Source organism: Brachycentrus maculatus, unplaced genomic scaffold, assembly GCF_059751285.1.
Source record: "Brachycentrus maculatus isolate JH-2025_06_01 unplaced genomic scaffold, ASM5975128v1 h1tg000092l, whole genome shotgun sequence".
NCBI classification, from domain to species: domain Eukaryota; kingdom Metazoa; phylum Arthropoda; class Insecta; order Trichoptera; family Brachycentridae; genus Brachycentrus; species Brachycentrus maculatus.
The window spans coordinates 2,166,014-2,179,414 of NW_028280846.1; the positions used below are offsets into that span (position 1 = coordinate 2,166,014).

At 37.4% G+C, this 13,401-nt stretch overlaps 1 protein-coding gene across 16 annotated transcripts in view; it reads right to left on the reverse strand.

Moving 5' to 3' along the window:
- LOC148310537 (spectrin beta chain-like) overlaps positions 1 to 13,401 on the reverse strand; it is a 114,047-nt gene that overhangs the window by 25,652 nt on the left and 74,994 nt on the right. For all 16 annotated transcript variants that reach the window (XM_088258295.1, XM_088258291.1, XM_088258293.1 and 13 more), the window contains 16 exons: positions 13,053 to 13,226; positions 11,756 to 12,044; positions 11,049 to 11,220; positions 10,478 to 10,606; positions 9,657 to 9,869; positions 8,649 to 8,846; positions 7,666 to 7,795; positions 7,104 to 7,253; positions 6,338 to 6,474; positions 5,081 to 5,336; positions 4,320 to 4,465; positions 3,656 to 3,779; positions 2,412 to 2,662; positions 1,664 to 1,823; positions 786 to 924; positions 88 to 269 (listed from right to left, as the gene is read on the reverse strand). In XM_088258295.1, the coding sequence (XP_088114421.1) occupies positions 88 to 269; positions 786 to 924; positions 1,664 to 1,823; positions 2,412 to 2,662; positions 3,656 to 3,779; positions 4,320 to 4,465; positions 5,081 to 5,336; positions 6,338 to 6,474; positions 7,104 to 7,253; positions 7,666 to 7,795; positions 8,649 to 8,846; positions 9,657 to 9,869; positions 10,478 to 10,606; positions 11,049 to 11,220; positions 11,756 to 12,044; positions 13,053 to 13,226 (2,850 nt within the window). The remainder of the gene's footprint in view (positions 1 to 87; positions 270 to 785; positions 925 to 1,663; positions 1,824 to 2,411; positions 2,663 to 3,655; positions 3,780 to 4,319; positions 4,466 to 5,080; positions 5,337 to 6,337; positions 6,475 to 7,103; positions 7,254 to 7,665; positions 7,796 to 8,648; positions 8,847 to 9,656; positions 9,870 to 10,477; positions 10,607 to 11,048; positions 11,221 to 11,755; positions 12,045 to 13,052; positions 13,227 to 13,401) is intronic.

The window sequence follows — 13,401 nt, forward strand, 5'->3', positions numbered from 1 at the left end:
TTCAAGAGTTGGATGGGACTGGTGTTGATATAACAGGGGACTGGTGTTGATATAACAGGGTACAGTTAAGGATTGCAGTCTAGTTACCATCTGCGTGAGCTCCTCCCAGATGATCTTGATCTGCACGACGCGCTCCCTGATGAGCTCCGCCTCCTCGGGATGCTCTGCCTCGATGGCATCGGCCTCCCTCGTGAGGGAGCGGATGCGCGCCTCGATGGCCGCCAGGTCGCGCTCCATGCCGGACACGCGACGCTGCAGGGTCATCACACCTGCGCAAACAAATAACACATTAATATTAATAATACATACATACATTCATACACCACACCAACATGGATCACTGACTAGTCTGCCAATAAACCAGGTTCTTCTTCAAATCCTCATCCGCACCCGATAGTGCAGAAGGCACTTCATCATATAAACGCAGTGCTATCTTGATCGATAACTCATAAAGGAATGGTAATTATCCCTCCGCTTCAGGTACCAGTCCAGGGTAATTGAATAAATATTAATGTGAAAAAATCACTTATATTTATTTGAATCGAACCCGGAACCTCCAATACGGTAACCGAGCGTGCTCACCATGACACTACGGAGGCGGACAGAATAAGTCAGGTTAAGGCCCAATATTTGATAAATCTCAACTTAATTTTCTTCAAACCGAGGTTATTGATAAACCCAGTAGTCGGCTAGTTGATCGACTTAGTAATCGGTTAGTTGAACAACCGAATAGTTGGCCGACCCAGTAGTCCCTCCACTTCACAAAAAAAGAAAAAAAAAATTACCAGTAAGATCCATCTCCAAGTTGTCGGTAGCTTGCAGAATACGCTTCTTGTCTTCAATCCAGGACACGGTCTCGCGACACTCGATGTGGAACGTCTGCACTCCCTGGGCAGAGTTCAGCTCCTCCCTCTTAGCTTCGGCCTATATTTAAAAAAATAAAAAGAAGGATAAAAATCAGACAATATGGAAACAATATTCAGAGACTTCAACCTGTCAGAAGCATATAATAATAAAAAAATATTCCAGCTTGACTAAGTGATGGGTGCAATACTTAGTCAGCCATATATGTTTTAAAATATTTTTTTATATAATGAAATTATATAAATCTTGTCCAAACAAAATTCATTATAAAGAGTATGGATGGAATGTTTTGTTTGTACATGATCTAAAAATGTATTTAAAAAATAAATAAAATAAAAACTTATAACTGCGGGTCAATTCACATAGTTTTGAAGTTTTTATATGATTATCTGCAATACTAACTGCAATTCTAATTACATATTAATAAAGTACTCATTTATTTCAACAAAACCAAAGGTTGGAGATTGCTAAAACTAAATATCAGTTTTATGCACATTTGATTGTTCAATTTGACCTCGATTAGATTAAGTTTAGTTTTCAAGAACTCACTTCATGAGGTAAGAAAATACCTTTGTTATAATAAATAACCAAAGAAATATTTCCAATCGTCCATTATTTGGCGAACTGTGAGAATAAACGCATTAGTGATAGAATATTTTATATAAATAGTGCTATCTATCATTGTCATTGCGAGAGTCCTGACAATAAGACGACCTCGCCTCAAGGAGTGATTGCTGAAATTTTTTTCATAAACAAATTCGGTAACAGTTATACATTCCTTTAAAGGTGTATTTTTTACCTTTTCTCGGAGTTGTCCCCAGAGCTGGTTGAGCGCCTGCTGCTTGGATTGGATGAGGGGAGAGTCGGGATGCTCCACGTGCAGCAGCTGGCGAGCCAGCTGGTTGACGACGGCCACGCGGGATGCATTGGCGTTCATTTCCTTGTCGAAGCCGTCATACCTGAGAATGAAAAAAGAGAAATGATGATGAAATAGAAATATCTGTATGAATTACCCTCCTAACATCAGCATGATCAACTAACTGCCATAGATTTCCATCTGTTTGTTACGATACCATGGAAGTGCAATTCATAATAATAACTGCGTTATGGATGCTATTACGTAACTGCGTTATAGATGCTCATCTTAACTTATGTCTCATCTTATTTTAATTTTATTTACGGCTAATGCCTTAAACGTTATTAACAAAAATAAGTACAATAACAACAAAGAATACACTTATAAAAATCGTCAATACAATAATCATCACTATCAATAACAAAAGATTTTAAAACAATTTGTCACATAAACGACTGTAACATACTTGAAAAAAATCTGGAAAGACTTTTTGCAATAAAAATTGCAGATTGGTGCAATAAAAATAAGCTCTAAACTCACAAAAATGACAATAATTATGGAATTCTGTAAACACAAGAAACCACTATTTTTCAATTACTCGATCAACAAACTATACTTAGAGGTATAACCTTTGACACCAAACTCATATTGATGCTTATCTGAATTGGACATTGTGACAAAGTTCACAAACCTGTGCTTCATGATCTCGACATCTTCAATATCCCGGGCGGGCACCATGGTTGACAGCATGCGGTCCTTGTCGGCGATCCACTGCTCGGCGTCCGACGCCTCGGAGAGCAGCTTGCAGAGGGACAGGGCGTCCAGCAGGCGCTGGCGACGCAGTCGCGCCAGCTCCGTGAGCTCCCCGTGCCGGGAGTCGATGGACGCCAGGCGCTCAATCACTTCCGGAGACTGGGCGTCTTCGGGCACCAGTTGGGAAGCCTTGGAATCAATTCAAAAATATATCAAGTCAAATGATAAAACAGCATTTTGTTAAACTTATCCGATGTGCCGTAAGTCGAATACAGATGTGCCGCAGTCAAATTCAATGTATTCAACATTTTACAATTTTTCTTTGAAATTTTTAATTTTTCTTTTAAACTCGACTTTTTAAATGAAAATATCAATATCAAATATAATAGATACGGGCTCAGAATTTTTGTATTCCTCAATAATATAATTTTGTATTACATGAAAGTATTATGATATAAAGTTTGCAGCGATGGAAATAAATAATTTGTGAAAAAATCGGGAATGAAATCACCAATACACAAACGTTTCTGTGTGTGCGCATGTGGCGTTCTTTGTAAGTATAAGCGAATGTTGTAACGTGCTTAGTCCGTCAGTAGTGCGCAGATCGTCTTACTCAGCGGTCGTGTCGCTACACTAGCTATTGTGGCTACTTGTGAAGTATTTTTTTTCTCGTTTTCAGATAATTACCAGAGCTGGCATTATAAAATTATTACATTTCAACTTCAACTATGATTGATAAAAGCAATATTTAGGAATATGTATTCACATTATTCCCGTTTTTAAACCACATTTTCATATGGTGTACAAAACACATATCACCGGTGCACTCGGAAGTTTTTAGCACCGTAAGGGAAGGGTTTATAAACAATGACAAATTATTTTTCATAAAAGTGTCTTTTTTTTCAAAGTGTAGTATAGAATAATTATTATAAGTAAATAATTATTAATGGTCTATATACTTTAGCTTTTGGTGCGCCGTGGAATTCTAGGAAGAATTTTGGTGTGTAAGGTGCATTTGGAGAGTAAAGGCTGCAGAACACTGGTGTGTAGGATGCTAAAATTATGCAGCATTTCCTTGGTCGTAAGGTGTGTGAAGAAATAATGATCAGTCTCGCATGTTGAGAGCTCATCATATGATTGAGAAGTTCAACTTTGCTTATATTTTGAGAAAGATAATGTTACCTGTTGCTTAAGCTGTTGAATAACAGTGGCGTAGTTCTTGAGTTCATCTGTTACGTCCTTGTGCTTCTTCAGCAGGCTCTGAACTTGAGCCTCGTCACGTCCAACGTCTTCTGATGACACCAATCTATTACAAAAATAAAAGTAATTAATTTTCACCTACTCGGGTAAAACTATTTTGGTTTATTTATAGATTTGACATTTTATATGTAGAACTTCTTTTTAATTTATATATCAAATAATATAATCAAACACCGATTTTTTAGTGTCTATTAAGGTACCTACATTCCCCATTACTAATTGTACACTTGGCCTATCCATAACTATTGTTTTATCTTACAATTGTTACTGCACATGTTAAGCTAACTGTTACTGAAGTATCTAGAATTGTATATGTAGCTTTATAAGGACAGTCAGCTCAGTCCATTTAATCTTCACAGTAGTTTAAAAATGCCATAACAAGGCGAAGCAGTTGTCGCAAATGTTATTTTTATGTGTTTTTAATAATAAAATACAATTAAGTTGACTCTAAAAATCGGTGTTTGAAAATAATATTTAATATTTAAAAGCTATTTTGATTCACAGCTGTTTTTTGGCAGTTTGAAGTATGAATTTTCTACAGCATAAAAATACGATTTTGTCCAAAATTTTAATTGCTAATGTCTACCTGAGTGTGTCGAGCATCCAAATGTCCACGTCGTCAGCATCAGCAAACAGTTGGTGATAGCGGACTGCGGAGTCCAGGCGGTCTCTACGCAGCGACACTACATCCAACAGGTGACTCCAAGCCGAGAGAATCTCACGGAGACGATCCTGAAAGGAAAAAAAATAAAGCCGTTATTTTCAGTTTATTATTAGCAACTCACGACTGACTGAAGACGGTCTTACTTTGAAGATCTCAGATAACTGAATATTTCAATGTTTTAAAATTAGTACATGCTTAACCCTGATGATGACAAGGTTGAACTTGTCGAAAAATAAAAAAAGTGGTAAAAAACAAAGTTATTTTATTTTATAAATTTATAATTAATGTTTTACTTAGTAAATATCACTATTTCTTAAATTCCTTTGTGACACGTATTTCGATGCATTCCGCATCATTTTCAAACACAGTATACGGTGTTTGAAAATGATGCGGAATGCATCGAAACACGTGTCACAGTAGAATTTAAGAAAATGTGGTATTTACTAGGTAAAACAATAATTAAAAATGGATAGATTTTACCACAAAGTGACTGCCGAATCAATTAATGAAATTATTTTATAAAGTTTATAAAATGTGCCACAAAGTACCTGCGAAAAACACTCAAGCTACAAATTATTTTTCCTCATGTTGCACAGTGTGTACGATTGTCATACCGTGTGATACCTAGGACTTGCGTCCATTTTGAATTTAAGGGGGGTGGGTTTTAGATAAATGATAGTCACCTGGATCCTGTCGGAGCCGAAGTGGCCGTCCTTGATGAGCTCGTCCCCGACGCCGGCGACGGCCATGAGCTGCGGCTCGTGCGCCTTGACCTCGCCCTGCAGCGCGTTGTGCTTGCCGACCAGCAGGTACACGCTGGTCATGTCGTGCCCCACGTCCTCCGCGGAGGCGATCTGCTCCTTCTCCTTGATCCAGTTCTCCTCGTCGGCCGTGTCCCAGTAGAACTGCCACAGCTTGCGGCTGTCCTCCAGACGCTTTCTGCGATAACAAAATGGTCAAAATGTAATAATAAATTTAATGAATAATAACTTTTTTAATTAATGTTTTACTTAGTAAATACCACTATTTCTTAAAATCTACTGTGACACGTGTTTCGATGCATTCCGCATCATTTTCAAACACCGTATGAAAATGATGCGGAATGCATCGAAACACGTGTCACAGTAGATTTTAAGAAATAGTGGTATTAACTAAGTAAAACATTAATTAAAAATGGATAAATTTTACCACAAAATGACTGCCGAAACAATTAATGAAATAATAACTTTGTTTAAAAATTACTATAAATATTTTAATAATTTAATATCTATCGGTTTCGAAGCTAACCGCTTCTTTAAAAGAAGTGGTTAGCTTCGAAACCGGTAGACATTATAATTAATAAAATATTTATTGTGATTTTTAAACAAAGTTATATTCTAATTATAAAATGAAAAATCAAAAAGTTATTGCTTTAAATATAAATTGTGAATGAAATACTGAACGTCGGTGCAAATTTTCCCCAAAGGAGTACCAATGATAATGAATGTCAAAGTTTGCCTTGTCAAATGGTAAGATGTAACTTGTATAGCAATATGTAATAACATCTGTGGATATTTGTATGTAAATCTGTCATAAATTAAAACCTACATAGAGGCGGTGAATTTTATTTTTTATTATTTTTACACAACTTCTATCTTCATAATAAAATAAAATAAATTAATTTAAAAAAAATTTCATGTAAAAAGAACCCATTTTCCAGAGAAAGTCAGACATCAATTATTTTACTCTCGAAAAGGTTAAAAATTAAAAGAAGGTATGCATCCTGGGTAGAAGAAATATGGTCGGTATTCCTTTTATCACAATAATGATAATATAACCAACTCTCGCGGGTATGCCATATATTCTTAAACCTTTGGTTACCAAAATCCGATACATCGGCTTACGCTACTCTAGCGAGAAATACCAGATCCGCAGTGGAAAATTTTTCCCCTGCACATTACCTGCGTTCGATGGCCAGGCGCACCAGTTCTCCGTAGGCGTCCTCCAGCTGCTGGATCCTCTCGATGGTAATGGCCGGATCGCACGGCCTGTATCCTTCCTCCTGCTCCAAGAAGCGCTGGCTCTGGGTCACTACACTCTGAAACAGTATTAATTGAATAAATAATAATAACTTTTACATTTAACCTTTCCTATACTGATCATCCAAAAATTACACATGATCCGATGAGGGGTACCAAAAGACCCCAGTTCATATTTGTATGGAAATTGTAGTACGCAGCTTGCAGCAAGTACCAACTTGCCGCCAACTGAGTTATAGGTGTCACGTCCATTCCAATGCGCCGTCAAGCAGTGACTGAGTGCAGCCACCCAATAAGCGAGAGGCCGGAAAACGGATCAAACGAAAGCCGACTAGTTCAGTTGTCTCGCTCTCTCCTTACGGTTGTACCACATTTATAAGAGTGAAAGAAATATCATGTCGCTAGTAGACAAAAAAATAATGTGCTGATATATTTATAAGTACGAAGATCTCGCGGCACCGACTGATTGTGCTTTTTGTCAAAAACAGTATTTTGAAACATTTAATGATTTGAAATTATAAAAATAAATAAGGGAAAAATTTCTGTAACATTATTTTTGAGATTACAAAAAAAATGGAGTAAGTAGCTCTTATAATACTGTAGTTATCGAATTCAAAATTATGGGGGATTTCATTCCCCCCATTAGATCTGGCTAGGTTAAATATACAAAACAATGAATTAATTTTACCTTGACCCTTTCACCGAGGACGTTGATATCGGCTTCAACCAGCGAATGCTTCTGCAGCAGGTCCTCTACCCCCATGAGATGCTTTCCATAATCATCTGTCAGCAGACGCATCTTGATCTCTTCCATGGAGTCCAAAATGTACAGCATTTCCTAAAATTCACAGCAAAATTTTATTAAAAAACATTGACAAATGGGTGTAGCAATCAACAATTCTAAATACAAAAATACTGTAAAAGCCAAAGTACAAAATTATACTTACATAGGAGAAAACATCAAAAGCTGTGAATGAAATTAGTAATTTATATCAAGGGAAAAAAAATATGTGTGTGAATTTTTTTTTAATTATTTAAATGGTTTATTTGCTTTTCCTGTGTAACATGTAAATGAAAGAGTGGTATTTTTTTTGTTTAGAACTATCGAAGTTTATGTTTGAAAAAATTGTAAGAAAAACCATAAATTTAGAGTATTTTTCAAATAATGCTAAAATTCAAATTATCTTTGCTGAAATTAACAATCTTTAACTGTATCTGTGTTCATAACAAAGCAGTATTTTTTTACGCACCTGGAAGTTTTGTTGCAGTTGAAGAGAAAGCTCAAGACGACCTCGTCTTGCCTTGAGGAGCTCAATAAGGTAAGCCCAAAGGCGGATAACATTGTCTCTGCGTGCGCTGATACGCTCCACATCATGGTATCTAAAAGAGAAAAAGATAATTTAACATAATGTAATAAAAATTTAAAGCATTATTTTTTCACTTCTCCATATCCCTTAGTTGGGCAAGCCATGTCATTCGTATGGATTACCTATGCCTACCCAAAGCTAATCTGTTTGATGAGCTTCTCGAAGGAAGACGAAAGCAAGGAAGACAGAACAGGAGGTACAAAGATCAATTGAACGCCACATTGTGGTTGGCGGGGATGGATGATGACTGGGAGTCGTGGGCTAGAGACAGAGATGGATCGAGAAACTCCGTGAACAGTGTTCATGAGGTCTCTGCGCGCGGCTACACAACAGAATTGACGAGGATACGCAGTGCGCAGTGTGTACTCGAATTATTAGGTCCGAAATCGGCATGTTCAGTCACATACTCATAGATAGACCCTGCATATGCTAAAGACATATCGCTCACTCCTTTCAACAACGTCATAAATCAAAATACTAGATTTTTCAAGAGGTCGTTTTTAATGTTAAAGAATATAATGAAATGTATTAAAAATAAATATCAAGCCACTTAGTACACTTTTTACTGTGCAACAGATCTTTTTAGGTAAAACCTGAAGAGTTTTTCTCCATTTGAAAAATATTTATTATATTTAAAAAAAAACAATTAAACAATACCTTTTCTTCAAAATGCAAAAACAACACTTTCAGCCCTGTAAGGGGTAAATATTACGTTTAAAATATGCCGCTTTTGCTGGGATTTATTACATTTTCTGGGCATTCCGAAAACATGCACAACTGAAAATCGTTGATTTTTTATATATGACGTTGTTGAAAGGAGTGAGCGATATACTCGGGCGCGAGTTAAGAGCTATTATTATTCCTACCTCTCCGCCTGCAATTCAGAGCACACTGCAACGACAGCTTGCACTCTTTCTTCGTACGCCAGAATGTCAGTCTCGATGGCTTCGTGTTTCTTGGCAGCGGCTTCCACAGCGGCGAGATCGAAGCCAAAGTTGTCCTGGCTCACTAGACGCTGGTTCTCGGACAACCAGGTCTCACGCATAGATGCCTTGCGGTTGAAACTGAAACAAACAAAAAAATATTAAATACTCATATATTGGATTAAACATTTTATAATGTTCTCAATATTATTATTGTATTTTTTTTTTTTAAAAGAGAAATATTTGTGTTTTCATTATTTACACAAATATTTCAATTTCATACTATTTCTGTGAGCCTAAGCGGCTCATCATTAGAAATAGGTATCAAATTGTGGCAGAGTGCGTTCGAACCGAGAAACTCTTACTTAAGAGTCCGCGACACTAACCACGGGACCATTACCCGACAATAATATTAATATTTAAAGCGTTTACTTTGTGCTTAGTCATTCTTACTTTTTTTTTTTTAAATAAAATACTTTGACTAAAATCCCTAGTGCATGTCAGATCTCGGCCCTTAGTGCATGTTTGTTCTGCAATCCCGAGTGCGTTGGTCCTCGGGTCGACCAAAATTATATGTAGTTATAAGTATAAGTGTGTGAATAGTCCTATAGTAGTGACATGTAGTATTGTTTGCATGCTGTTGTAGTGATTTTCCTAACGAAGAGACGGGGGTACGTTTTGAAACCGGTAGACAAAAAATGTATATGAAAACTGCACGTAAACGATGATCACGAATAATCTTAACAAAAAAAGAATCTTTACTTTCAACAGGATATTTTCGACATAAATTGGGGGGAAAAAACGTAAATGCGGGTAATAAATGTACAAAAATATATCGGGACTGAAGTAATAACACGTGATTGGCGAGAAAATGTTAGATCCATGGACGTAAAATCCGGGTGTCATTGTATATAATAAACATATATACATATATATTGAGAATGTATTTACCGGGCAGCCAGCTGTTCCAGTTTCTCCTGGCGGATGAGTTCCTCGCGGAGAGCGAGTTCCCTCTCGTGCTCCGCCTTCTCCAGCCTCTCCCAGGCCCGGTTGATGTCGGAGATCATGGCCCCCTCGCGAGGAGTGTACGGGCGCTGGTTGTTGGCGCGCATCTTGGACTGCAGCGTGAACAGCAGCACCTCCAAGTTGCCCTTCTCCACGAACCTGGGAAACAAATTTCAGCTTGACAAACAGTAATATAACTTAATAAAATTAGTAAACACTGATAAAAAAATAAAGAGAAAATTAAATTGCGACTTATCGAATACTAGGCCATAACTCTAAAATTAATGAAAGAGGCGAGCGGAGGGTGGAGACCATTGGAGACAGACCATGAAAGAAGCAAACCAATCATTACATAGATTGTAACCCACGAAGAAGAATAATATAACTATGTATTGCCTAGTCACATAGGAAATTATTTATTCTTCTTATTTTTCCTTCCATGTTAGCTCCTTAGGTGGAGCATATGGCCAACACGAGACGTCTCCAAGTTACTCTGTCACGCGCCATCTCCTTGGCTGCCTTCCAGGTCAGTCCGGCGTCTCGAAGTTCCGCTGAGCATAGTCGGTGAATGGTCGTCAGCGGCCTTCCGGGGAGGCGGAATCCTCGGTGTTGGAAGAAATAATTCCAATTCCACCCCCGAGGAAATTATTTACTTTCTTACTATATTTTTTACTTACTTTTGATCCTAGGTTTTTCTATCAATTGGTGGAAACTAAACCCCACACCAGTATTGATCCCCACTAACAAAAATACAAAGCATGTCTTACTTGGGCGGTTTCTCAACAGTTCTGTAGTTGGCAAACTGGCCCAGTTGTTGCTGGACTCCGACCAAAGAGTTGGCGAAGGTTCTGTCGCCCAGAGCTTCGATGGTGCTCTCAATCCACTGCAGAAGATCACTAAAAAAATAAAAAACAATTAGAAAAAAGTTTTATGTTTATTGGTTATAATTAGTAGATTTTTTTAAAAATCCATTTAGATTTCAGTGCATAAAAAAATTAGAAAAAGTAATTAGAAAATGTTTTATTTGTTAGTGCCCTATGCACTACAAAGTATTATTCGTTTGTAGCGCATAGGGCACTACATCATATAAATGCAGCGTCATCTTGATCGCTAACACATAAAGGAAAGGTGATCAGCCCTCCGCTTCAGGTTGGTACCTTCAGTCCAGGGTAATATTGAATAAGTATTAAAGTGAAAAAATCACTTATATTTATTTGACTCCCCTCCCTGGAAATGGAACCCGGGACTTCCAGTATAATAGTCGAGCGTGCTGACCATTACACTATGGAAGCGGACTAAATGAACACAGGCCTGAGAGTGATAGGAGAATTTGCATACCTGGTGAGTGATTCATATTCCTTGATCATGCGATCATTGTCCATGGCAATGCCGACGACCTTTCCGATACGTTTCCCTTGCACCGTCTCTTGCTTCATCTTGCTGAAGTAATGGTAGTATGTCACCACATACGTGATGATGGACTTCTCATCCGGATGTTCCACAAAGATATCTAGAAATTTTAATTAGAGTTAGAATGACAATAAAACAAGTTAACAATAGGCTAAATATGATAATAAACTAAAAGTAAATTAAAATATCAATTGCTATGAGAATTGATTTTTATTGTTAAAAAACACATAAAAATTAACATTGTGACAATTGTTTCGCCTAGTTATAGCATTTTCAAACGAACGCATTTGTTTATGTATGATAATGTCCTAAGAAGAAGAAACGCGTCACATATTAACATATACATAAATAAATGTAGAATTCAATCCAACGAAAACCTTGTTTTATTTTGGATAAAACAATTCAATATGGAATTCTACCAACTGTCTGCAGATACAATAAACAACTTAGTAGACTCAAAAACTCTGTGTTTGATTAAACAATTAACACAATAATCAAAATGGAATTCTAAAAATTAAACGCCAAATCAATAAATAAACAGTAGTATGCCATGTAACCACCCAAACATTCATATTCTTCTTCACCTATGTTGAGGTGCCAAAATGTAGATATAAAGGTTTGTTATTGTCGCTCACCTTCCGCGTCCAGCAGTTTGGTGAGTCCCAATTTGTCCTCGGCGACATTGAAGGCATTATTCAAGTTATAGATGGCGTTGGACTTGGAGAGCTTCTCCACCTGGATGAGGTCGGGCCGGTGCTTGTGAATGATGGCGTTGAAGGCGAGCCCATCGCGCCAGGAGGTGGTGAAGTTCCTGACGTTGACGTTGTGGTAGCCGGCGGTCTTCATCTGGCACCACAGCAGCAGGGCGTCCTTGGCCGACTTAGTCTCCTTGTTGTCAGACTCTTCGATGGTGATGTCTTGGATCTATGAGCAATATAAAAATGATGTCACAAATAGGCAAGTAAACATATTAAAATATTTTCATAAATTAATTCGGCAGTCACTTTTTGGTAAAATCCAATACATTTTTAATTTAAGTTTTACTTAGTAAATACGATGTTTGAAAATGGTACTGAATGCATCGAAACACATGTCACAGTGCATTTTAAAAAATAGTGGTATTAACTAGGTAAAACTTAAATTGAAAATATTAAAATATCTTTAAAATTTTATCATTTTCGATATATATACACAACAAAAGCGAAAATAACTATGTAATATTTCCAAATTTTACAATTCAGTGGATACCAGGTTTAAGGAAAATTATATCATACAAAATTACTTCAACTCGCTAAAAGTGTCAGAAATAAAGACTCTGTGAAATAGAATAAAGAAAACCAGGATTAGAGAAATATACGAGATTGAAGATGTTGTTAGGTGGGGAAGGCAACGAAGAAGACAATGGTATGCGCATGTGAAGAGAATGGAACCATCCAGGCCAACAATGCCAACCCCGAAGTAGACGACTCCCGGGCAGACCACCAAAGAGATGGATTGATGGCTGGGAACCGACATCGCAGGAGGCTAATCCCTCTTAAAAACAGGTCGCAAGGCCAAGAAGAGGAATTCTTCATAATACAACTATATATATTTTTTAAAGGAATAACCTGCAAAGCTTCTACTTTTAGAGGCTTGTCTGTAGGCAGGATAGTAAGGATAGGGAAGGTAAATGTGAAAATACATCACAAACACCCAGACCAAGTGAAAATAAGTCTTTCTTGAATTTATTTTGCATTTGGCGGGAATCGAACCAGGGACGCCAGTTTCGCAGTCGAGCATCTACTTAACTACGCCACGGCGCCTGTCTAAAACCTATTATTAGAAGATTCTGACTATATTAGCAGACAAACAAACAAACAAACCAACGTGTAGGAAAAAAATGTTTTTGTGCGTCAGAAGAGACATAAGATTGATTTTCAGCAAAATAATCACCTGGAATCGTAAGATGATGGTCCAGATGAGCCCAAGGTTGAGTCTAGGATTTCCATCCACAATGTCGTGGGATCCCATGTTCTCCAAATGTACCCTTTGCTCCTTCAGGAACTGAAGGGCTTTGTCTACGTTCTCCAAGCAATGGATTCGCATTTTTCCTTTCGTTGGGCGTGGCTGAAACAAACAAAAAACAAGATTAGAAAAATAAATAACACATTTTTTTAAACCCTTATCAGCACTCCAATGGTGCATAAGGAACCGTGTCATATAAATGTAGTGTTATCTTGATCGTTAACACATGAAGGAAAGGTGATCAGCCTCTGTTTCAGGTCCAGTCCAGGGCAATATT